The sequence below is a fragment of the Camelus ferus genome, chromosome 16 (assembly GCF_009834535.1).
Source record: "Camelus ferus isolate YT-003-E chromosome 16, BCGSAC_Cfer_1.0, whole genome shotgun sequence".
Lineage (NCBI taxonomy): Eukaryota > Metazoa > Chordata > Mammalia > Artiodactyla > Camelidae > Camelus > Camelus ferus.
The window spans coordinates 29,680,626-29,706,268 of record NC_045711.1 but is presented as its reverse complement, the minus strand read 5'-3'; the positions used below and the strand labels follow the sequence as shown (position 1 = coordinate 29,706,268).

General features: G+C 39.0%; 1 protein-coding gene across 1 annotated transcript in view; it reads right to left on the bottom strand.

Moving 5' to 3' along the window:
- ABCA9 (ATP binding cassette subfamily A member 9) overlaps positions 1 to 25,643 on the bottom strand; it is a 58,086-nt gene that overhangs the window by 11,232 nt on the left and 21,211 nt on the right. The window contains 21 exon segments of the mRNA XM_032456996.1: positions 694 to 824; positions 1,421 to 1,541; positions 2,760 to 2,851; positions 3,295 to 3,363; positions 4,677 to 4,796; positions 4,941 to 5,055; positions 5,245 to 5,417; positions 9,768 to 9,810; positions 9,812 to 9,873; positions 11,516 to 11,653; positions 13,877 to 14,010; positions 14,664 to 14,830; positions 16,501 to 16,699; positions 17,871 to 17,990; positions 20,529 to 20,668; positions 22,760 to 22,850; positions 23,353 to 23,491; positions 23,955 to 24,074; positions 24,274 to 24,449; positions 24,849 to 24,959; positions 25,502 to 25,563. Coding sequence (XP_032312887.1) covers positions 694 to 824; positions 1,421 to 1,541; positions 2,760 to 2,851; positions 3,295 to 3,363; positions 4,677 to 4,796; positions 4,941 to 5,055; positions 5,245 to 5,417; positions 9,768 to 9,810; positions 9,812 to 9,873; positions 11,516 to 11,653; positions 13,877 to 14,010; positions 14,664 to 14,830; positions 16,501 to 16,699; positions 17,871 to 17,990; positions 20,529 to 20,668; positions 22,760 to 22,850; positions 23,353 to 23,491; positions 23,955 to 24,074; positions 24,274 to 24,449; positions 24,849 to 24,959; positions 25,502 to 25,563 — 2,523 coding nt within the window.

Sequence of the window (25,643 nt, the reverse complement as noted above, 5' to 3'; positions counted from 1 at the left end):
TTGAGCTGGAATTTGAAACAAATTCTGTTTTGTGGCACTTAACCATCCCTCCACAAAACATGCTATTTGTTAGAATAAAGAATCCCACTGAATTCCCTTCTGGGTAATATCCCCTGCTGGGAAATTAGTTATATTACTTAAAAATCCATCCTTTTTAACAGAAAGACTGCCTCTGTTTGGGTCATTGTTATTCTTATCCTTTTCTGGTTTTTGTTTGTTTGAACAGAACAGACATAACTGTCTCCCTGTGCAGAGAAAAAACATTATTATTGTAACTGAGTCTTTTAAACAGGATGGACCAGCCTCAGCCTGTTGACGAGTTGGCCTCCACTCATGTTTATCAGTAGTCTTAATCCCCTCAAAGGATCTCATCCTCAAGAGTTCAAGATTGCTGTGCTACAGACATAGAAAACAAACTTACGGTTACCAGGGGGAAATGTTGCGGGAAGGGGTAAATTGGGAGTTTGAGATTCGCAGACACTAACTATTACATATAAAATAGATAAACAACAAGGTCCTACATTACAGCACAGGAAACTATATTCAATACCTTGTAATGCCTATAATGAAAAAGAATATATACACATGTATAACTAAATCACTAGGCTGTACATCAGAAATTAACACAACATTGCAAATCAACTACCCTTCAATTAAAAAAGAAAAAGAAAAAGACAGCTGTGCTAACAGAACTACCGTTTCCAACCTTCCTTTACACAGAAAGAGATGTTTCTTGTGGCTACTTTTTTCTTCCTCTTGGCAAAGCAGGTTTTCCTTCTGCCTGTGTATTCCTTCCGCAGACAGCTGGCAATGATGACTGGGTTCTGTAAAGACAAAAGTCAGGACCAGGGGGGCTTCATTCTCACCATACTCCCTATGACCACATCGTCCCCTGTTCATTGCCACGAAGCCGGCCAGTCCTTCCCCTGGAAACTGCCATTTCCAAGCGAACTCTCCCAGTCTATATTCCTGCAGGGAAAGGACATCTGTACTCTGTCGTGTCGTTTGAGCTTGCTCTTCCCCAGAAAAGTGGAATAGACGCAACTACATGACCACCAGGACTGTTGAGACACACACACACACACACACACACACACACACACAACCCCCTCAGATGTGAACTGCTTGCCATAAGCTTTACTCACTTTATAAAACTCACAAAGTCTTACTTAGGTTTTGTAATGATTATATTTACTTGCCAAAAACTATGACTGAAAAATAAATGAACAAGTTAGTGTGTGTGTTTCCTTAGTTCTCTTATCTTGTGGGCACTGCATAGTCACAGAGGTCAAATAATGAGCTAAATGGGTAAGAATGAAAGAACCTTGAAGCACTTGAGTGCTTTTGAAAAAGTAAGGCTGCAAAGTAGCCCACTTCCTCTGACATAAAATCACGTGATGCATGTTGTTAGCAGTTCTACCTAGTCCGAGTCCGGGGCAGTCACAGCGTTTGCTGTTCTCATTCTTTCCATCTGAACATCGTCATCCTCTCCTTCAGGTTTTTCTGGGTTTGGAAGAACACTGCTGCTTCTCGGTGAAATTCTGAAATCAAAACAGTGTGAGACCGACAGGTTTCCAGTTGAAAAACTTGTAGCAAAATAAAGAATTTTCGATAAAATGTTATCAATTACTTGAGCAGACTGAGTAATCGTGAGCACAACATACTCCCCATTTTTCCACTCTGCACCACTTGCCTTTCTAACAGCCTAGTTTCCACCAATGATTCAAATGATGCTGCTTTTACAGGATCCTGGCTTTTTGCCTAAGCTTAATTCTCCTTATCGGCTGTGACTTCTTTTTAAAGTAATAAAACAGTACATACTCTCTGGCAAAGGATTTTGGAGCAGAGTTGCATGTAAAAGGAACCTAGGAGCTGTAGTTTTGACACAGATATTTTGGAATTCTGAAGGCTTTGTGACAACAATGGATCCAAACATTCAGAATCAGAGACCTGTCCTAGAAAAGCCAGGACATGTAATCCCCAGTAAATGGACACAGTCATTTCTTGGGAATATAGGTCAGAATCCCTCTTTCCTGATTGCAGTTGATCTCTTTCCTTCACCATCCTCACCACTGATTACCTCTGATTCCCACCCGTCTCCCTCACCCCAGCCCAAATGACTGCTGCCAGCAGATTCCCTGAAACAGGGCAGCCATCCTGTCACTCTCCTGCTCTACCTGCCCACTCTGGGCTTGAGCCTGATTCACATTCTGTGAGTTAGGCAAGGTTTTCAAATCATGCTTGTCTCTGTTTCCCATGAGGTAACTTGCATAATGGGAAAAACTTCCCTATTCCAAGACCTTCCAATATCTAGCTTCCAATTTCATTGTCCATCATCCTTCAACACAAGCCTCCAGGTTCCTCCCAGCTGCCTTCTCAAATCTACAAGGAGGCATTTATTTCAGCGTGTTCTTCTGCCCAGACGACTCCTCCTCCCTGGATTGGCTATACTTTTCCAAGTGCTTACCTCTACCTACCGACTGTTTTAAAGATTCTACCTCTTGTCTATCACTCTCTTCTAGTATGTCAGTGAAATTACCGTCTGCCTTAATTTTTTGGGGTCTTATATGTGCTAATGTGGCTTCTCTCACTAGAATGTAAGCTCATTAAAGTACTATCAATTATAATTTTGTACACTACACAGTCCCTTAAAAACAACCCTACAAAGTGCTTTTTACTCAATTTATTAGGGCTATTAAAATGTCTTTAAACAATGACTATTCAAATAAAACATGAAATTCTATTGGAATTTTCTTAACCTGAACACAGGATCCTTTCTCATTAGTTTCTTCCTAAAGTTCATTTCCAGACATCGTAGAACAAAGAGGAAAGTGAAAAAGTGAAGGTAAGGCTAGGGGGAAAAAAGGACAGTCAAAATTAGCATCACCATAAAAACAACAATTTCCATATAGGAAATGATTTAAGGAGTTTGATCGTATATGAAGTTTTTGAGGATTTGATTAACGTTTTTACAAGATTGAAAGACAATGTATTTAATATTCTAGGAAACTCTCCTCGTTAGCATCACTGCCCTTAAGAGAAACCATGACAGCAACAGTAGTAGTAAGTTGATACCATTCAGAGTTTGAGCTTTTCATTATCAGTTGATCAGTATTAAGACAGTGGTCCAGATTTTAAAGCTTGTGTGTGTGTGTGTGTGTGTGTGTGTGTAGTGTTGCTTCCGGTGCGTAAAGTGAAGAATTTTTAAGCGCCAAATTAAAAATTTAAATTTAATGCAGAGCATACAAATGTGCCCCCTCATGCAAGAACATTTAAATGGAAATGTCTTCTTACTATTAGCAATGCCAGAAATACAGTCTGCTGTTCTGAAGCTCCCAAATAATCCACAGAGTCAGGAGAAATCTGTAAAATGAGGGAAAGAGTGTGTTTAGATGAACCTTTATCTGTTTCTGAATCTCCTCTTAGATAAATTAATGTCCATTAAATGACCTTGCCAGCCAGCACTCTATGTGGTTCTCCCTTCTGCATCAGGGGAAAGTCCGTGTCTGACTTTGCTGTGTGTCTTCCTTGCTTCCAAGGTCACTCAGTGACCTCTTCACCTGTGTCTGGCTGTGGGCTCAGCTGCGTTTACCTGAAGCACTGGGACTCGGCGGGATTCGCCCGGTAGCACGATCCTGGGTGCTGCTGGCGGGACCCATTGAAGCCACGGGCAAGAATTGTCTTAAGACAAACTCTCTCCCCCAACGACCTGCCTCTCTCTCCACATCTGTGCTCCCTCCCTCTTTTCTTCCCCAAGAGCCCTAGAACCATTACACTGCTCCGTGCCTTGAGGAATAATCATGACAGTCCCTCACCCCGAAGACGAAGCCCTTCCCTTGGAGTTCCACGTGCACACGCTTACATGCTGCTCATGCCGTTGAGGGTCTGGGCTTTGCGCTCTGTGTCAGGTGACCAGTATTAAGATAGTGGTCCAGACTTTAAAGCCTCTGTGTGTTGGTTAAGGGCATGGTTTTCCTTAGACAGGGTTTGAAACATCCCCCAACCATTTAGTGAATAAGGGGTAAAGGGCCAATTTTGTTTCTTGAGCTGTATTTCCCAAGACTTTTTTCTGAGCAACTTTAAGCCAGTGTCATAAATTTTTAGCCATCACAGCTGTCCACCGTCTAAAAATGATGATTTTTTTTTTTTCCATACCGGATGATTTGCCGGGATCCTGACTTCATTTCAGATGGTCTCGTTTTTCTAAGTGCTGCAGTCACCCACTTCAAAGAACCGTATCATATCCGAGATCAACTTCAGGCTCCCTGATCTATGCTCTCTCTGCCCCTACATCTTATTCTTTCAGGTTCCTTACTCTATAATTTGGAGTTGGCGAACTTCCAAGCCACCAACCCACCACTTCTTCACTGTCCAAAATTAACAGAAAAAGGGCATCTCTTCAGCCTCCCAGTAGGGTCATTTATTCCCAGGAGTGAAGGTTATTATGAGAAGTGTAAGATTCCGCCACGGTGGAGTTGCCTTTGACCTTCATGGACCCCGGCGGGGCTTCCTGTGGGTTAAGAATGCGACCCTGGCCTGTGGTGAGTGAACCGGCTTTCTGAAGGCACACTGCAGACACTGTACGGCCAAGGACTCTACATACATTTAACACATCCCATGGCTTTCTCCAAAGGCAACACATTTCATGACCCAAGGACGGGAGTGAAATGACTTACCTCAGAAAAAATAAACAGGGAACCAATCAACGTGAAGGTTGGTATTAACATGGTACAGAGAAGCAGCCCTAGAAATCCATATTCATTTAGTTTGGTAGCAACCATGGAGAAGATGGTAATCTGAAACAAAAACACAACGTAGCTTCTCTAAAGTCTAACAGTCTAAGAGCAATATTAATTTACCACTGCGCTGAGTACAAAGATTAAAATATGTGTTCTTAGAATCATTGAAAATAGTTTAATATGCACTGTATGTATACTTACAATTAAGAAGAAAAAGGACCAAATGCCACTGTTTTTTCTCCCACTGCAAAAAATGAATGAAATCACGTATGTCAAGAAAATAAGAGATGAGACATATCCAATACTACACAGGATCGGAAAATAGAAATATTAAAGTTGTGCAAGGTAAATGCTCTCTAGATATATATTCATACTTAAACCTCAACTTTTCAAAATGATGCTATAACAAAGGTAATTGTGAAGTTCTTTGGCTTAAGATGAATAATGTTATTGCATTCATGAAAAGTGGTCTAAGGAACCCGTTTGATAACTTTGGCCACTTACCTGAACTAACAGGCTTTGAATTATAAACAGAACCTCCTCTGGGCTAAAAATGGAATCCACGATCTGCATCAGGAGGAGGATCAAGAAGAACAGTGGGACATCCACCAGCGCCTGCCCAAACCAGTACACGGAAGGGCAGAGGCCTGAAATCCGTAGCTGGGAGTGAGCTTTTTTCTGACAAAGAAGTAGAAGAATTATTAAAAGGTCCCAAACTATTGAGGCTTGAGAAATTGCAAACATGTAGTCACAAAATCATTAATTTTCCGTACGTCTTTTACGTGTTATGCTGAGTGAGCAAATGACACTGTCACTTGCCACATTCCTATTTCGGGAGCATTAATAATGCTGCAATCCGTATGATGACTTCATTGTCTTAAAGGGAAATTTTACCAACATAACATTCCAGCAGACTGGGCATTGCCTCAGTGAGAAGATATTTGTTCTTTTCTTTTCAAAGCTACTGCTCCCTCTGACACTTTCAAGACTTGCAAGTTGCACAAAGTTTCAGTAGGTTTACAATTTCCTGTAAGATTCTTAAGTTTTATGCTGAATATAAATAGTGCACTTATACTTGGCATTTTATTTTGTTTTCTCGTGGGAGAAATTGCTAAAGATAAGGAGAGTTTAAGGATCAGAATAAATTAAAATTAATTCAAGTCCACCACCATCCCCTGAGTTCACAAGGCTTAACAGCACAAAGAGAGCACCAGCGATGGTGCTAAGGACATGGGGACACACAAAGGGCCTTTCAGTGGCACAGAATACCATGGAGAGGCAGAAAGACCATGAGGGGCTTCTTAAATTTTTATAAAGTCCTTGCAAAAACAACGCTTTAAAGGGACAGTCTTTTTGAACAATAAGCCAAAGTACTATGGTGAACTGTCTAACTGGGTAACCGCACCACCACCTGGAAAGTGGAAACCATCCCCGAGGGGATGTGACCACGCTGGTGGGTAAGTGGCTGCAAATTAAATGCCAAGTGAAATGCCAGATAGAAGCTGCTGTTCCCTGTTAGGTGATAACACTTCCTAAGCCAACCTTCCTGAGGTCTCTCATTTGATTAAGAAAAATAACATTTTCTGAGTATTTGCCAGCCTTTTATTAAAATGGTCGGCTATTCGTTGTTTCAAGCACATAAATGAGGTGCAGCTCGTATGTGTAAATGTACGTGTATAAGACAGGGAAAGGTTCTCTGGGTATTAAGAACATATCAGGACTTTGTTGTTAACTCTTCTTACTTTATTTTTTTTTAACATTTTTTTATTGACTTATAATCATTTTACAATGTTGTGTCAAATTCCAGTGTTCACCACAATTTTTCAGTTATTCATGGACATATACACACTCATTGTCACATTTTTTTCTCTGTGAGTTATCATAACATTTTGTGTATATTTCCCTGTGCTATACAGTGTAATCTTGTTTATCTATTCTACAATTTTGAAATCCCAGTCTATCCCTTCCCACCCTCCACCCCCCTGGTAACCACAAGTCTGTATTCTCTGTCTGTGAGTCTATTTCTGTCCTGTATTTACGCTTTGTTTTTGTTTGTTTGTTTGTTTTTGTTTTTGTTTTTTAGATTCCACATATGAGCGATCTCATATGGTACTTTTCTTTCTCTTTCTGGCTTACTTCACCTAGAATGACATTCTCCAGGAGCATCCATGTTGCTGCAAATGGCATTATGTTGTTGGTTTTTATGGCTGAGTAGTATTCCATTGTATAAAAATACCATCTCTTCTTTATCCAGTCACCTGTTGATGGACATTTAGGCTGTTTCCATGTTTTGGCTATTGTAAATAGTGCTGCTATGAACATTGGGGTGCAGGTGTCATCCTGAAGTAGGCTTCCTTCTGGATACAAGCCCAGGAGTGGGATTCCTGGGTCATATGGTAAGTCTATTCCTAGTCTTTTGAGGAATCTCCACACTGTTTTCCATAGTGGCTGCACCAAACTGCATTCCCACCAGCAGTGTAGGAGGGTTCCCCTTTCTCCACAGCCTCTCCAGCATTTGTCATTTGTGGATTTTTGAATGACGGCCATTCTGAGTGGTGTGAGGTGATACCTCATTGTAGTTTTGATTTGCATTTCTCTGATAATTAGTGATATTGAGCATTTTTTCACGTGCTTTTTGATCATTTGTATGTCTTCCTTGGAGAATTGCTTGTTTAGGTCTTCTGACCATTTTTGGATTGGGTTGTTTAGTTTTTTGTTATTGAGTCGTATGAGCTGCTTATATATTCTGGAGATCAAGCCTTTGTCGGTTTCACTTGCAAAAATTTTCTCCCATTCCGTAGGTTTTCTTCTTGTTTTACTTCTGGTTTCCTTTGCTGTGCAGAAGCTTGTAAGTTTCATTAGGTCCCATTTGTTTATTCTTGCTTTTATTTCTTCTAGGAGAAAATTTTTGAAATGTATGTCAGATAATGTTTTGCCTATGTTTTCCTCTAGGAGCTTTATTGTATCTTGTCTTATGTTTAAGTCTTTAATCCATTTTGAGTTGATTTTTGTATATGGTGTAAGGGAGTGTTCTAGCTTCATTGTTTTACATGCTGCTGTCCAGTTTTCCCAACACCATTTGCTGAAGAGACTGTCTTTATTCCATTGTATATTCTTGCCTCCTTTGTCGAAGATGAGTTGACCAAAAGTTTGTGGGTTCATTTCTGGGCTCTCTATTCTGTTCCATTGGTCTATATGTCTGTTTTGGTACCAATACCATGCTGTCTTGATGACTGTAGCTCTATAGTATTGTCTGAAGTCTGGGAGAGTTATTCCTCCGGCCTCTTTCTTTCTCTTCAGTAATGCTTTGGCAATTCTAGGTCTTTGATGGTTCCATATAAATTTTATTATGATTTGTTCTAGTTCTGTGAAATACGTCCTGGGTAATTGGATAGGGATTGCATTAAATCTGTAGATTGCCTTGGGCAGTGTGACCATTTTAACAATATTGATTCTTCCAATCCAAGAGCATGGAATATCTTTCCATTTTTTAAAGTCTTCTTTAATTTCCTTCATCAATGGTTTATAGTTTTCTGTGTATAATTCTTTCACCTCCTTGGTTAGATTTATTCCCAGATATTTTATTACTTTGGGTGCTATTTTAAAGGGGATTGTTTCTTTTCTTTCTTTTTCTGTTGATTCATCGTTAGTGTAAAGAAATGCAACTGATTTTTGAACGTTAATTTTGTAACCTGCTACCTTGCTGAATTCTTCAATCAGCTCTAGTAGCTTTTGTGTGGACCTTTTAGGGTTTTCTATATATAGTAACATGTCATCAGCATATAATGACACTTCTACCTCTTCTTTTCCAATTTGGATCCCTTTTATTTCTTTCTCTTGCCTGACTGCTGTGGCTAGGACTTCCAGGACTATGTTGAATAGGAGTGGTGATAGTGGGCATCCTTGTCTTGTCCCAGATTTTAGTGGGAAGCTTTTGAGTTTTTCACTGTTGAGTACTATGCTGGCTGTAGGTTTGTCATATATAGCTTTTATGATGTTGAGATATGTTCCCTCTATACCCACTTTGGCGAGAGTTTTTATCATAAATGGATGTTGAATTTTATCAAATGCTTTTTCTGCATCGATTGAGATGATCATGTGGTTTTTGTCCTTTCTCTTGTTGATGTGATGTATTACATTGATTGATTTGCGTAAACAATATGTTATTGAGAAAACAATGGATCAATGAGGAAATCAAAGCTGAAATTAAAAAATACCTTGAGACAAATGATAATGAAAGCACAACTACTCAAAACCTATGGGACACAGCAAAGGCAGTGCTAAGAGGGAAGTTTATAGCGATACAGGCCTTCCTCAAAAAAGAAGAACAATCTCAAATAAACAACTTAACCCACCACCTGAATGAATTAGAAAAAGAAGAACAAAAAGCCCCAAAAAGCAGCAGAAGGAAGGAAATAATAAAGATCAGAGAGGAATTAAATACAATAGAGATTAACAATACCATAGGAAAAATCAACCAAACCAAAAGCTGGTTTTTCGAAAAAGTAAATAAAATTGACAAACCTCTGGCCAAACTCACAAAGAAGAAAAAAGAGAGAGCACAAATTAGCAAAATAAGAAAGGAAAATGGAGAAATTACAACAAACAAAATAGAAATACAGAATATCATATGAGAATATTATGAAAAACTATATGGAACCAAACTGGATAACCTAGAGGAGATGGACAAGTTCCTGGCAACATACTGTCCACCAAAACTGAATCAAGAAGAAAATGACCACTTGAACAATCCGATCACTAGAAAGGAAATAGAAATAGCAATTAAAAACCTCCCTACAAATAAAAGTCCAGGACCGGACGGCTTCACCGGGGAATTCTACCAAACATACAAAGAAGAACTCATACCAAATCTCAAACTCTTCCAGACGATTGAAAAGGAGGGAATACTCCCAAACTCATTCTATGAAGCCACCATCACCCTGATACCAAAACCAGGCAAAGACACTACATAAAAAGAGAATTATAGGCCAATATTACTGATGAACACAGACGCCAAAATCTTCTTACTTTATAGTCGCCGACACTGCTCATGGCAATGTAAGGGGTGAAATGCTGTCAGCGGGATCCAGAAGGCGGTGCTGCTCGGGTAACCAGACTCGTAGGATGTGTGCTCCTGAAATCAGGCAGAACTTGTGAGCTGATGGCAACTGGGCCCAGGCTTCATTGTATTTTCTAAACTAAATTGTTCAGACAAGTGAATCGGTCAAACTACCCAAAGCACTTCTCAAGAGTTTATTTGCAACTTCTTCCCCACGTTCGTTTTCAATCACGCGCTACAGCAGCTTGGACACTTGGACACGTACCCTGACTTATGCATGAAGAAGCAGACTCCACCAAGTCGTATGACTTGGCTAAGGTCCCACAGTTAATAACCTGTGAAGTAAGCACGAAACTCCTGCGCTCCAGCTGTGTGAGGACAACGTTTCGGCTGATGTTTTCATAGACAATAGAGTTTGAGGACTGCCGATGGAGGAGCTAATTCTGCTACCCTCAGAAACCGATGCCAAATCAGATCAGCTCCACGTTTACGAAGATTCACTCCTCTAGCTCAACATAATGCATTAGGAGCAAATTCAAATGCCTTAAAAGTCCTGGCAGACATAAATTAACGAGTAGGTGGATGTTCGAAAGTAAAAGTGATGGGGCTTGGAGAAGAACGGTCAGCGCACATTTCACATAAAAGCACTGAAGTAAAAAGAATTCAAAACCCTGTACAGCTTAAGGAGGGCCTGTTGGGGGTTGTTAGAAGCCTTGATTTGATTTGTGACCTGTTATCTCACCATTAAAGAGTAAATCACACCACCACCAACCCACCCTGGTCCACATCCCTTAGGCCACAGTTGACCCAGCGGTGTTTGAGTTGGACAGGAAACTGAAGTTTCGGATGGCACTGGAATAATACTTAATAACAAAAAAAAATGATCAGGAAGCTATTGAGTATGCCCAAGGTGTCATTTAAAGAAGGCAAAGGGAGATTCAACACAGCGAGATGAAAAGGATGACTTGAAGATGTAGATTTGCACATCTTCCTCCCACCTGTGGAGATTCTGACTCAGAGGCTCTGAGCCGGGCTGTAAATTATACTTTAAACAAGAACGTCTTCTAGTTCTAATCCAGCCAGTCCCCTGACCTAGTCAAAGCTGAACATTCTTTCATGGAAACTTGCCGAATTCCCAAGAGGAAACAGTATTAACCTCAATGATGACGATAAGAGCGGTTTACTGAGCGCCTAGGCTTCTCTCTGTGCCTCGTCCCTTGTCCTCATGGTAACTCAGCAGCTAACCCTGACGCTCACAATGCCTCATGTCCTTTTTAAGAAATCTTTGTGAGAATGTTTTCATCTGTATTTTCTTGTGGATTGGTGAACCAAGGCCTACAAAAGTCGAGTTGTTAGAAGACCACATGGTCTGGCATTTAAGATGCTGGCTGTTTAAACTAGGTCCTACTACCAAAGAGCCACAGATGGTAACAGATCTAAGACCAAAAGCCCTCATTTCTTTTCCCCAGTTAACTGTATTTTCTGATGTTCCATAGGTCATCTAGGTAAGGTTATAATGTTATGTAATCATTGCTAAACACTGTATATGTGTGTATACCTATATGTGTACATACATTAACATATATGCAGTAACTTACATGTACATAAGACATATTCAAGAATAAGTTCATAAAAATTAACATGCTATTTCAGCACTTCAGGTATTTTATTGAAAACTTCTTGTGGCTCAGGATAAGTGAGATCATCTTATACTTACTTCAAAATATGTGCTTCTGTCAGTCTCAATGTGTTCTGAAGAATTAAAAATTCCAAGTAGCCCATTGCTAATAATGTCCAAGAGGAGAGGAAAGCAGTTCAGCCTTTTGGTGTTACACGCTATGGAAAATCTGTGATCCTAAAATATAACAAACATGTATTCTAAGTTCTCAGGAAGCAAACACAAAACTTAATAAAAGAGTATGGTAGAAGCTCATTCAAATTGACAACACAGTAAGGCTAATGCATTGAATGTGATTAGTATCACCATCAATCGTATTATTTGATTAATTTCCAATATACGGCAACATCTAGTATTTTAGTCTCTCCCAACCACGGCATTAGCTGCATGGCTATTTATGCCTAAGCTCTCACGAAACAAAGCCCCTTACAGGATTTTTAGCAGCAAAACTATAAAACTCCATAAACGCAACCTCCCTCTAAGATGGCAGTAAGCTTTGTTTCAAAATGTGACACGTTCATTTTACAAGTAAAGAATGTGCAGATACTTGGGAAGCAGAAGACTGGCAGCTATTGTAATGCTTTCACATTGTATATGCTTTCACAAATACTGAGCTTGCAATCATAGTGTTGCATGTAAAATCTCTTTTCAAATGAGATTTTAAGATCACTTTCTGATATATGAAAGTCAAATCATTTTACTGTACCCCTTAAACTTATACAGTGCAGTATGTCAATTATATCTCAGTAAAACGGGGGAAAAGCACATGGTAAAAAAATGTCTACACATACATATGTGTGTGTGTGTGTGTGTATAATATATATCAACATGATTATTTCTCCTCCAAATAAAACATAAGTAAATTATTATCTATATTGCATGAAATATCATAAATAAATCAAGTGGAGGGGAGGATATAGCTCAGTGATAGAGCACATGCTTAGCATGTACGAGGTGCTGGGTTCAATCCCCAGTACCTCTATTAAGTCAAACAATCAATCAATCAATCAATCAATCAATCTAAATTACCTCTCCCCAATAAATAAATAAATCAGGTGAATTGTTTCTAACCAAATTATTTAAATGTTTATTGACATTAAGAATGCTATTCTTTTAGAAATATTTTTCTCAGTATGCTGGAAACTAACCTGATTAAAACGTATCAAGGACTAGTTGGATCAAAGGTAACATCTGACTTTATTTTTGGCATGGAAATTATTCCTGAGAATTAACTCTGACAAGCTGCAAACAGTCCAACTTTGTGACACTTAACGGCTGTGATTTATACATGGAACACTCTCTTCTCGTCTTTTTCCATTTGTTGGCTGTAGGGATCTCTACCCAACTCCCACAGGGTCCAGGCAGGTAGTATAAATAAATGGAGCAGAATGGAGCTGTAGCAAATTGAAAAGTAAATCCTGACTCTGAAGCAACTGTTTCTGAGTTCAAACTGAAGACAGTCAGAATTGGCATATGGAGGGATTTTTCAAGAGAAGTCAGAAATTTATTCATTAACATTTTTTCATTGAAATACTGTTGATGTACGTACAATTTTATGTTAGTTTCAGGTGTACTGCACAATGATCCGACATTTGCATATATTATGAAAAGATCACTATGATAAATTCAGTAACCTTCTCTGTAGGGAAGCTAGAAATTTAAATCTGTATGTGAAATACTGCCCAACAAGGCAGTCCTTCTCAAACTTTAATGAGCATGCTAATCTTACTGAAGTTCAGATTCTAACTTAGTAGCCTGGCGTGGGGCCTGAGATTCTGCATTTCTAACAAGCTCCCACTTGATCCAGTGATGTTGATTCTGGAATCACACTTCAAGTCGTGGGAAACTAAGGCATTTAAAAATCATCAGACAGTTGGGCATAAATATTTATCTGAAGATTTGTCCTATTTGGGTAAAGGTTAGCTGGTAAGAATTGAGCTTTTTCTTGCCCATAAAAACCATGCGAAAATCTACTGTAAAAAAATTAAGAGCGATTTTTTTTTTTTGGTAACTGGAGCTGAAGTTTGCCATAGGTATTAGTCAGATTTCTGTTTGGAAGATTCATCAAAATGTCATGAGTTGAAATCCAATTGAGAATAAGATTGAAATTAATTATTGGGCCATTCCAATAATTGTATTCCATATACAATTGATAATGAGATTTAAATTCATTGTTAATTATAGCAGTGCACACAACTTAATGAGGAATAAAAATCACACAGCATTCCATTATACGTTGGAGGCTGTAGGCAAAGAATCGTGGCCCAGCATCTCCACTAAAAATAAGAAGTATCCCATTTGCTTGTGCCCAATTGGCCTTTCATGTCAGTTGATGTGTTATTCAAACTGCACATTCGTACTCCATCTTTGGTGGGATGCAGCAATCAGAGCCTGACGTACCCTGTCATCACCCGACACAGTGATAGCACCATTGTATGATGGCTCGTCTGGGCCGCTTCTAGTTCCAAAGGCGTCCACTTCCAAAGCTATGATCTGTTGCCTCAGGGAATGTATGAAGTCATCGATGCTTGACCCTACCAGGAAGGCAAAGATCAAAAGAAGCATAAATGAAGTAAAACAATGGTCAAATAATTTTTTTTTAGAACCACTAAATTTTTTTTAGAACCACTAAACATGTCACTCAAAGCACACCATAATAAGGACTCTCTAAGGATTTCCTTTAAAAGGTGGAATTGATGTTATGGGACTTAAATCCATTCTGATATCAAGGATATGACAAACTTACTTTGCCTAGAGCTATCGCATTGACTTTTCACTTCTGTTCCTGTAAAAACACTACTTAAAATTAACATTTTAATCCTTGACCATAGTAATCTTCTATTGTCTTAGAAATTTGGAACAGGTTTTTTTTTCCCCAGGGCTCAAGACTGTGCAGTCCTTAGAAAATGTTATAGAAAGACCTCGAAGATGAGTCAGTAACTGCCTTTCCAAATTCCCTTTTGCCGTTTTGTGCAATAAGCTTTAGTCTTTAACTAAACTTGCAAAATGTGTTTCTAAAACAAACTCTCCAACCTCGTATTGTTCATTTTGAAATTAATTTCCTTTTTGGCCTCATATACACTTTCTAAAACGTACAGAATTTATTTTTCCCTCGTGGTTTCTGTTGTCTGGTAAATTTTGCAATATGAACCAACGCTTAAACGCTGCATCACATCCCCGTGTTCACCTGTTTTACTGATGACCAGTAAGTGGGTCAGAGGTGCCTGAGGTGGTTGCTCTGGCGAGAGGAAGTACATGTTAGGAGACAGTCCCCAAGAACAACTTTTTTGATGTAACTCATAGAATAGACGTTCCAAAAGCTGAGGGCAAAAGCTAATGCCAAAAAGCAACAATCTACATGGAGAAAAATGTAGAAGAAAATATTTACCTATAGCAACTTGACTAGGGTTTTAAGTTTGAGCAGATAATGGATGTGATCATAGGAATAAATTGTAAACACTAACCAAACACAGGAACATGCATCCCCCCCCCTACCTTTTTCTTCTTTCTAAAATGAGATGGTTCCTATGTATCTAACCTTGGTCTCCCTGTCTCTCTAAATGCCTTCCTCCCTCCCCACCTTTGAACATGTCTTTAAAGCTCATGAAGTCAGCCAAGAATGACTCTTAAATCTCTCTCTCCAGTGCTCGCTTCTTTGTTCTGTTTCAGTCTTGCATTTCTTCCTTTTCTGGACCACTGCACACTGGCGTATCACTAACACCCAGACTCACTACAGCCTGAACCTTAGCCTCTCCTGTTCCCAATTTCTATAAATTACTTTTTCTCATTCACTCAAGCTCTGAAGCTCAAGCATTTCCTACTCATTTCCCTCCCTTACATCCCTTTACCAAATGGTTGAAAACTTCTATTTGTATCATTATTGCCTGCCTCCAAAAATTCTCTCCCTTACAAGCTTGGACCTTAATTATCCCCATCCTGACCTCTTTCACATTGTCCTAAATGTCTGTTTCCCTTGTCTCCAATGTCTACTATGTCCAAACCATTTTGCACTGTGGCCCAATTAAGTTTCTTGGCATTCTGTTCTAATTATGTCAATGGCCTATTCAAAATAAAAACTAAAACCTCATTAGTTCCTTATTTTTCTATAAAGTCCAAACTCTTTAGCTCTACTTAATACATTATCAAAATTATCTTTACTCTTTTGTACACCCTATGTTGCAATTAACTCAAATTCATAACAAGTCTTCCGTCTCCTCATGTAATTCCACGCCCCAAACTGCTTTCTCTGCCGGATCTTCCACCCCCCTTTCTTTCCTTACTTAAATGCCCCATTTTCCTACACCAAATTGAAATCCTCCCTCTTGTAAAATTATTTTCTATTATGCGCCTTTTGGACATGATTTCTCTTGTACTGAATGCTACAGTTGACAATATTGTATAATTTTTATTATTTTTTTTAGTGTACTTCTTTATTTAATTTAATTTTATTTTGTTTTATTTCATTTATTGACTTTTTTAGGGTACTTCTAACCACCCTCCAAAGCCGAATCTCATGTCTGGTTTATTTTGGTAAGTGTTACAAACATTTAACACAGAGTATCAGGCAGGGGTACTCACATGTATTTTTTAATGAATAAATACCCTGGGTAGAGAGAAGGCTTATGGAAGGAGGTATTACTCAACAAAGAGCCTGATGCTGTAGAGGAATGTGGGACCCATATAGTAAGTTTCAGATAGTGACGTGAATTCCTGGCTAAGACATGGTCTGGCACAGAGCTACTCTGGGGAAAAAGGAAAGTCTTTGGGATAGGACCCGGGTGCTAATTTCCATGCTTCTGAAAAACTACTTCAACCCTTTGCTTCTAACCTGCAGACTGCAAAATTAAAAGAAAAATCCCAAACTTTATCTAATTTAATTACATATCCACTAAAGCAATTAAAATTTGGTTTCTGTATTAAAAAGATCATATGTGGTTGCTGAAATCTATTTTATCTCAGTTTTTTTTCCTTGAATTTATTTTGAGTGCACTGATCAAACATACCTGAAACACTCACGTACTCACATGGTCAACAGAGTTCTTCTTTCTTTCTTTAATTTCAGGAAGCGAACTTTTGCCATTGCCCAGAGCTGCTGCCTCCAGAGAGCCATGCCGCTGACTGCACTCTTTGTTTCATTCAAGGAAGACAAAACTTGTTCCAGCTCAACAAGGCTTCCTGTGTCATTTGTCCTATCACTTTGTAACTGTCCCCAAATTCCAATATCTATAAAACACAAAACCAGGAACTTGTGAAGCACCATTTTAGATGTGCATTATTTCCCCATGGGCATCTTTTCACCGAATGGAAGGAGAGAGCCTTGGGGAAGGATCAAGGACTCTAATTCAGGGCTTTACTAGAGCAACTACTAAAGAAAAAGGAACAGAGAAGAAAAAAAAAAAAGATATAATACAAGAAGAAAAAATAAGGATAAAAGAGAATATTGTATTTTCTTGAAAAAACAGTTCTGTGTCTAAAGCTTTAAAGGACTCAATCCTAGGGAACTTAATGAACAGAAACCCATATTTAGCCTGGAAAAAATCTATTTATTGCAAGAGACAAACTATTTAGTATTTTTGACCAAGATGGAAAAGTCAGTACTTTGCTTCTCCTCCAAAGAACATGAAATTGGTAGAGACAAAATTTTTAATACACCCATGTTTGAAAACTAGACAAAAGTTACCTCTTTTGGAAGAGGAGCCTAGAGAAACTGACCAACTCTAGACTTTTAGAAAGCTCTATAGCTTTCTTTTTATTTCTATTTTAATATATTTATTAAAAATTGAATATAATCACTACAAAAAGATATTAAGTGTATAACTTCAAAAGTGGATGACAGAGGGAAAGAAGGATCAAAAAGACCCCCCACTTTATCAATCAAAAAAAAAGAAAGAAAGAAAAGAAAAAGGAAAAGGGCACAGGAAAGGGTAAACACAGTAGGTTGATAGTAAACCAGAAACAAAGGTACATCTTAGAGCCATTAGAGAAGAAAGGCAGACTACTTCCCAAGGAACGGCAATTAGACTGACAGCAAACCCTTCAACGGCAACAGTGACATACAACCTGCAGTTCTAATTTTCTTTTCTCTATTGCACTTACATTCAAAGAATATTATATTGCATATTTGTTGTCTGCTCCATGAGGACCACATCTTGTACACTGCTGTATTCCACATGCTTAATAAAAAGCTTGGTACAAATTATGGAATTCAAGGTGGGGAACCAGCATTGAGAGAAGAGGGAAAGAAATAAGAAACCTATTTCCTATCTGCTGTAAGTTTCCTCAAGACCATATTGAATTATAGCACCTTGAAAATCTCATCATTTCATCATTCCAAGTATACTTTTAGGATAACAGCACAGAAAGGTAAAATTCAAGTTAAAAAATATTTTATTACCTGGTTCATCGACGCCTGATTTTCCTTCTAATTTCAAGAACACTTCATTCAGTGTTGTCACGGAAACACCGTAATTCTCAATGCCCTGGTTTGAACGTCTATCAAGATCCCTGTAGAGGTCTAAAAGCGGGCATAAAAATGCATCAAAATAATATAATTTGTAATGAGATTGATAACAACTGTATTTTTAAAAAATAGGAAACACTTGTGATCGGCCAAATGCATTCATCAGAAACAAAACTATGAAATAGACAGTCCCTTATGTCTAAAATAAACTACACAGTGTGCTAGCTTCCAAACCTTCTTGAGTATAAAAGCCTAAACTTTTATTTTTTCATGTCTAGAAAAATGTATTATATTTTATTTAATGTGTTTTTAAATGTTTGTTAGATGATGGGAAGCGTTATGGATGGACGGAATGCTTGTCTCCCCAAAACGCACCTGTGGAAACTCTGCTCCGCAATGTGGTGCTATCAGGAGGTGGGGCCTTTAGGAGAGAATTAGGATTGGATGAGGCCATAGGAGTGGTGCCTTCATGAATGGGATCCCCGCCTTCCTAAGAGTCACACAAGAAGTCTCGCTTTTGCTCTCTGCTCTCTGCTGCGTGAGGATGCAAGAAGTCAGCCGTCTGCAACCCTAAAGAGACCCCTCACCAGAACCCCCTGTGCTGGCGCCCTCACCCTGAACTTAGACTTCCCAGCCGCCAGCGCTGTGAGAAGTAAGTGTCTGCTTTCTGTGAGCCACCCAGTCTGCTGGCATCTGTTACAGTAGCCTGAACTAAGACAGGAAATGTTTAATTCTAAACCCTCATTCATTAAGGAATCTTTTCCAGAAAATAAAGATTTGTGCTTTCACATTAGGGATAAGTGCTAGGCAATATAGTAACAAATACAAACAAACAAACAAACAAACAAACAAAAACCAACCCCTAAAGTTTATCAAAATAATTAGGTGCTGCAGAATCTTTTCCTGGCTTCAGTATATATAAATTGAAGGAAAGGGCAAAGTATGTAATCTTGAGTTCTCTCTCTCTCACTCTCACTCTCTTCTCTTCCAGCTTCTAACTATGGTATGAAAATTGCACAAGATCCTTGAAAGAGGGTAAGTCTTTATGAGGGATTTTGGAGGGTCATTTGGAGAGATTTTTTTCCTTTAAGATAGGGAATAATCCTTGGACAGTTCAGGAAAACTGAGAGCAGAATAAAGAACAAACTAATTTCAATATTGGGAGAGATTAAAGGTTTCTGTCTCAACAGTGTGTTAGGTAAAGAAAAACAGACATGTAGTCATGATTTCTAATGAGTTCTTAAACCCACCTACGTGCTGGTTCTTTTTCACTCTTTCTCTAAGTTGTGCATTCCCCTTCTGAAATGCATTTAATAAACAGGTAATACTTGGCCCTGTGGGCTTCATGAAGTTTTCCGTCTCCGTAAACGATAACATATATCAAAGACATTGTGTGCGCATCTAAGTCTATCACTATGTCACTGACTCTAAGATGAGTACATTTCCTCATCTTTTAACGTATCTGAAGTGAGCACGCATCATAAATCCTAGTCGGTCACATTTTAAATGCCAGCATTGTTTCTTTCGGTTTCTTTCTTGGTAGCACACACCGAATTTGAGGGGGCCATAGACTTGGCAAAATACCACAGCTACTATGTGTCAAGTGGGATTCCAGGTGCTTTATTCATATTTAATATTTTCATAATAATTTAAAATATATTAAATCACCTAATGTTTATTAAAACCCTATAAAGTTAGTTCTAGTATGAGCCCCCTTTCACAGATGAGGAAACTGAGGTGCAGAAAAGTGACACCACCTGTTAGAGGTTACGGAGCTAGCAACAGCGCAGCTGGGACTTGAATCCAGCCAGGCTGGTTCTAGCATCTGAGCTTTCAGCTACTGTGTTCTGTCGCCCGGGGCTGTGTGTCTTCATCGGCCGTGAGTGTGGCAGGCTTCCTAGCCCAACCATGAGCAATGGCCTCAGTACCCTCCAGTAAGAGTTGGCAAAATCCCCGAACTCAATAAAGTAAACACATTTCTACGGGTTACACTTTTTTTTTTTTTTAACGCGATCTAGCTCAGAACTCTTGGAAAACGGAACAGCATATTGGGAAATCAGATAGGAAAGCACTGAAGGCAGCGATCCTCCAGGTTTTTGTGCTTGCAGCAAAGTTGTGGATCTGTGAACGTCTGGCGGCATACAGGTCGATTACAGTTACTATGGAATTTTTCGATCATAATGTTACGTCACAGTGTTTATAAAACCATCTACATATTGTGTGCCGTTCCCTTCGCTCCCATTCAGTACTCTGCCACTGTTTTCACAGATCTTTTCTTGCCAGGACCACATTCTCATTCATTCTTGAAACAAATTTCCCAAACAGCCCAAATTTTAGTTTGATGCTGCCCTGTATCTTTTAATTGCACGTGTTGCAACTTGAAACATATTTAGTGTCTTTGTGCCCCAGTTTACTCATAAGTGATGTGGGGATAATGTCAGGGGCTAAAATTGGAAGTGACCTTGGGGATATTAAATAAATTAATGCACAGTGCCGTGCACTTAGCAAGCACTAAAATGTTAGCCATCATTCTAAACACCACTGTTAAGTAACAGCATTATAAATCATCCTGTGGTCTCTGCATTCTGTTACCTGGAAATTTGCTTGTCCTTTCCAAAGGCAAAATATATACCAGCTTTTCTTCACTTTGTGCTGCTAATTTGGCATCAGGGATGTGCTGTTTAACAAGCGATGTTATACCGTCTGGGTCGCACATTTCATTCAGATGCAAACTGACATGTAAGAAGAGTAAGTTAAAGCTATTTTCATCCAACACTATCTCTACAAACAACCGTAGCGTGTGTTTGTCACTTAATATCAATGAGGCAAAAAAGCGTAATCTAATAGAAGAAGCAAGACTAAGTATTAATTTAGTCCAAGCTGTCTAGTCTACACAACACGCAGATCATTATAGGATTATTAGAGACAGGTAAGTTGACTCAGGGATTGTTATTTGGAGAAGAGAGATATTTGGCTCCATCGTGGCTGGGGTCAGGTGGAGGGGAATGCCCAATTTTGTCTCTGTCTATTCAAAAACTCAATGATGAATTCTCCCTTTGCCGTAAAGTCTGAGTTCTGCAAAAACTAGGGTTTGACCATGATAAAAACAAAAGCTAATTTGGTCCAGTCACCACCCTGTCCTGAGGATCCATGTTCCAGAACTCTGGCTTCATGTCTATGAGCACCAGTTTTCTAACTTGTGACATGAACGAGTACTCAGCTCTCAAAGAACTTTGAAAAGAGAATAAAATAAAGTATGTATGAAGTTGCACACGGGGCCTTGCACTGGGTAAACCCTCAGAATACGTTAGCTAATTTTAGCATATTTTTCTGTCCAAAATTTATTCAAAGCTGGTCTGTTTTCTGGCTGAGAACATATCAAGTTCTTCATGAAATCACTGGACGTTAGAAACCTCATTATTAGTCATGTCCATTGAAATTTACTGAGGCTATAGAATGATGAGGGCTTCACAATTCACACTGATGAGACAAACCTAAAAACATCAATTGTAGATAAAACTATTCTGTGTTTACAAGGCCCTGTGTGAATCACCACCCAGGATACCAAATAGGGAGAATGTAGCACCTTCCCTAAGGAGCGGGGAACATAACAGTAATATAAAGCAGCGTATTAGAGAAGAAGTAGGGCAGAGAGAAGTTGAATCAAACCAGTTAAGCCCTTGGCACCTGGTCAGATATTCATTCATCATTTTTAGCCTCAATGGCAAAGTAGGTCTTCTTGCCTCTATTTTATAAATGAAGTTATTGAGGATCAAAGTTTATTAAGTTGCTCAAGGCAACAATTCAAAATAGTGTTTTCAGGGCCCCAGAAAAGAGGATGCTTATTATTAAGGAAAAGACATTCAAAAAGACTTTCAGGAATGGCTGGGATTTGACAATGGTTAAAATGGGTTGGAGAAAGACATGTCAAACAGATGTCCTCCTCAAGCAGAGACAGGACACTCAACTACGGAACGTACCCAGGGAAGAGTGAGTGGTTCGTGTTGGTTGTGTGTACTTATCCAGCTAGGTTGTACCGAGCAATCAAGATGGAACGGTCGATTAGGTCAGGGTAAACATGGGGAGGAAATAAGGAGGGGACCCATTTCACCACTGCGCATGAAGTGACCTGAATCACTTTTTAAGAAATATTAATACTTTAGTGGGAAGTATAAGGAGCAATTTATATCACATCTGAAATCTTGGTCCAAATATTCTACCACTCATAAATGAGGTGAGATTGGATGGATTATTAAAACTCCCTGACACGTCAAAGGAACATAATAATACCATATTTTTACAGTTATTTGGAGGATTAAGTATGATTATATGAGTATCTTATATGTAAAGAGCTTATCAAGTAACTTCAGTACAGCTAACATCTAATAAGTGACAGACATTACTTAATAGTGATAATAATTATTATCAGAAAGAAAAGGAGACAAAAAATAAGGAAGAAAAGGAAGTCAGGGAGAACAGACTGGAGGCAATTGAAATTGCCAGGATCAACAAAAAATAAATATTAGGAATAGGGTAAGAGAGAGGACTGGAATATCATTAAGTTTCTCTTAGCAAATCATGTGTTGTGAAAATAGTTTCCAAGCATTTAATTTAAACTTAGCTTAAACATTCTTATATTCTCAGTGTTTACAGTCCCACATACCCTTTTCTAGCTAAGAAAGAGAACAGTTGTGGTGTAGTTCCAACACAGCCCTCTTGAAATGAACTTACTGTGTTGCCTACACTAACACACCGACACTGCTATCACCTGTCCCCAACATTCCCAGTGTGTTCCAACATGTTCCCAACAATGATGGTTATACCTTAAATGGTAGCCGATGCCCCATTTCTTCTTCAGGAATAGAGAAGAACCTGCACACTTCAGCCTTCCACTGGATATAAACACCTTCCTATCTAAGCAGGAAAAACCAAATAAATTGTATTAAAGGGTTATCCTTTCACTATTTATAAGAGAATAAGTCCATTAATAAATAATGTATTTTAGAAGCCTGAACCACTAAAAGAGATGCATTCTGGTTCTGGTCAAGGTAAGCCACTTTCTTTGTCATCCAGTAACTAAAATGATATGTTAGTTTATTCTTTAGTCTATTTAGAAAATTATCTTGCATTGAAAGGAAATTTCAAGCCAACTGGCATTCACACTGCATAAAACATAGTGTATCTTAGAGAGGATGCTATATATTTTACAACCAGTGAGCTGCTTTGCAATAGGATCAGAACACTCTCATGGGACAATGTACTCGGGGATGCAGGCATCCCGATGGATGGGAGAACAATCCTCCCGCCTTGGCTCATGGCGGTGACGTGCATGGCAGCCGTGCTGGGACACATCCATACAATTCCATATGTGTCCCTAATTTGTCACTAAAATACGTGCGAGAAAACCAAGAATCACCAGCCAGGATGTCAGCCTCATCCATGAACTGGGTACTGAAGAGAATTACTCTGTCTGATTTCCTCTCTTTCAGGAGGTTCCACACGTGGTGTCTTGAAAGAGGATCTGATCCAGCAGTTGGTTCGTCCAAAAGCAAAACCTGCACAGTAGGAAAGCACACAAAAGTGTTTCCTCTTTTCATGCAAAGTTCTTTAAAAAAAAAAAAAAAACCACCTATATAGTGGACTCTTGAACAGCATGGCTTTGAACTGCAAGGGTCCACTTAGAGGTGGATTTTTGTCGCTACATACTACAGTAACACACAAGCCCAGGCTGGTTGAATCTGCAGATATGGAACCATGAACACAGAGGAGCCATGTATACAGAGGGCTCACTCTAAAGCTGTACCAGGATTTCTGACTGCGTGGTGGGTCAGCGCCCTCAAACCCTGCATTGTTCGAGAGTCAACTGTACTTGTACAATTTTGAGGGGGAAATATTTTTGTACTTAATTTTTCATTGTAACTGTTCTCCTACATTTATCACTTGCAAATTAACCGTGATCAAATATAGTCGTTTCACAGTCCTCGATCTGATTTCGCCAGTAACTTGAGTTCAGCTTACCTGAGGATCTCCTAAAAATGCAATCCCCAAAGTTAGTTTTCTTTTTTGTCCACCGCTTAAATGTTGAGCCAGAATGTCTTGAATATTTTCCATCTCTAAGTCCCGTAAAACTCGTTGAACCTAACAAAGTAAAGGATATTTAGTCCAAAACCCAGAATGTTTCTCTTAAAAATGCTATCATTTTGCTGTTCATCACAAAGGATTTTTTTTTTCGACCTTTAGAGGATGAATCATGGAGAAGTCACACCGATTCATTTAGAATATTCTAGCTAAACAACTTCATTTTCCTGGTTGTATGACATCTAACATGCTTATCTACCTCTTGCGCCACTTCATGTGGCTGAATCCCTTTCACTTGGGCAAAGAGCCTGAGGTTTTCTCTCGCGGTGAGAAAGCCAAACTGCACGCTGGGTTGTGGACAAGCTCCAGTGAGCCTGCTGATCGTTCCTGGGTCGGCCGTTTCTGAAAGTGAGTGATTATAGATGGTGACCGAACCTAGAAGGTAGAGGGTCAGCATCAAGGTGATGTCCCATGCTTCATTTAAGATACTTAAAGTGGAAAACAGTGTGCGTCAATCATTCGAGCCCTTAGACGTACTTTCCCTGTCAGGAATACCGTACACTCTGGACTGGTTAAAAATTTAATGTTCACAATATATCTGACCCATTGGAATACCCATTAGAAAGCATAAAGCTACTTATCATGAGATACTTCAGCCACAAAGATTTTCCTAAATAAATAAAACATAAATCTGTAAAACAATAACTTAAAACTTCTAAAATTTTCCTACTAAATGCCCGAGTGTGACTAGTAGCCAGTGAAATTAATGAGTTCATGAAAAGCACAGTTAACTCATTTGCCCGTGTGCTTGCCGTCGGATGACTGTCTTCTCACCTAATGTTGGGGCCAACAGTCCACTGAGCGCATTTAACAGGGTGGTTTTCCCAGCTCCACTGCGACCAAGGAGGGCAGTGATCTGGCCTTCATGTATGTCAAATACCAGACCTGGCATTGTTTCAGAAAATTTACACTCAGAGCCTCTATAGTAACTGGTACATTCTCTGAAATTTTTATAAGTTCTTATTGCATGTGTCCATTTGGTTAGCAATATTCAAAGTAAAATCCACCCCCCTCCCCAATTCTTACTTTTAAAACTGCATCTTCTATGATACACATTTTTATAGGCTAGGATTGCCATGATATATTATTATGCGATTAACAGGGTTTTGGTTTTTTTTTGGATAAAAGCAGTTTTGTCATTAAAGATAGGCTGACTATAATAAACACAGCATTAGGATTAGAAAGTATGATGAGTTGAAAATAATATGCTATCCTCTGTCAAACGCATTAAGATATCCGTGGTGCAGCCAACTTCCCCAAATTGCTATAAGATCTTTAAATTTACTTGGAAGAAAACATAATGTATCCAGATAAAGGAGAGCCATGATATCTGGGGCGTCTGTTCTTAACCCCTACCAAGGCAGGACAACAGTGAGGCACAACCCCTACATCAAACCGCTACGTCAAATACGATGTTATTTCATTACCTTTCAAAGCTTCTACTTTTGCATGCTTTCCTCTTCCATATTCTTTCCTAAGATTTCTTATTCTGCAAAAAAAATAGGAAAATGTTTTGAGCCAATTGTAGAGGTGGAAAGAGAACTGACTAATCAAGTCATTGAGGCTGTC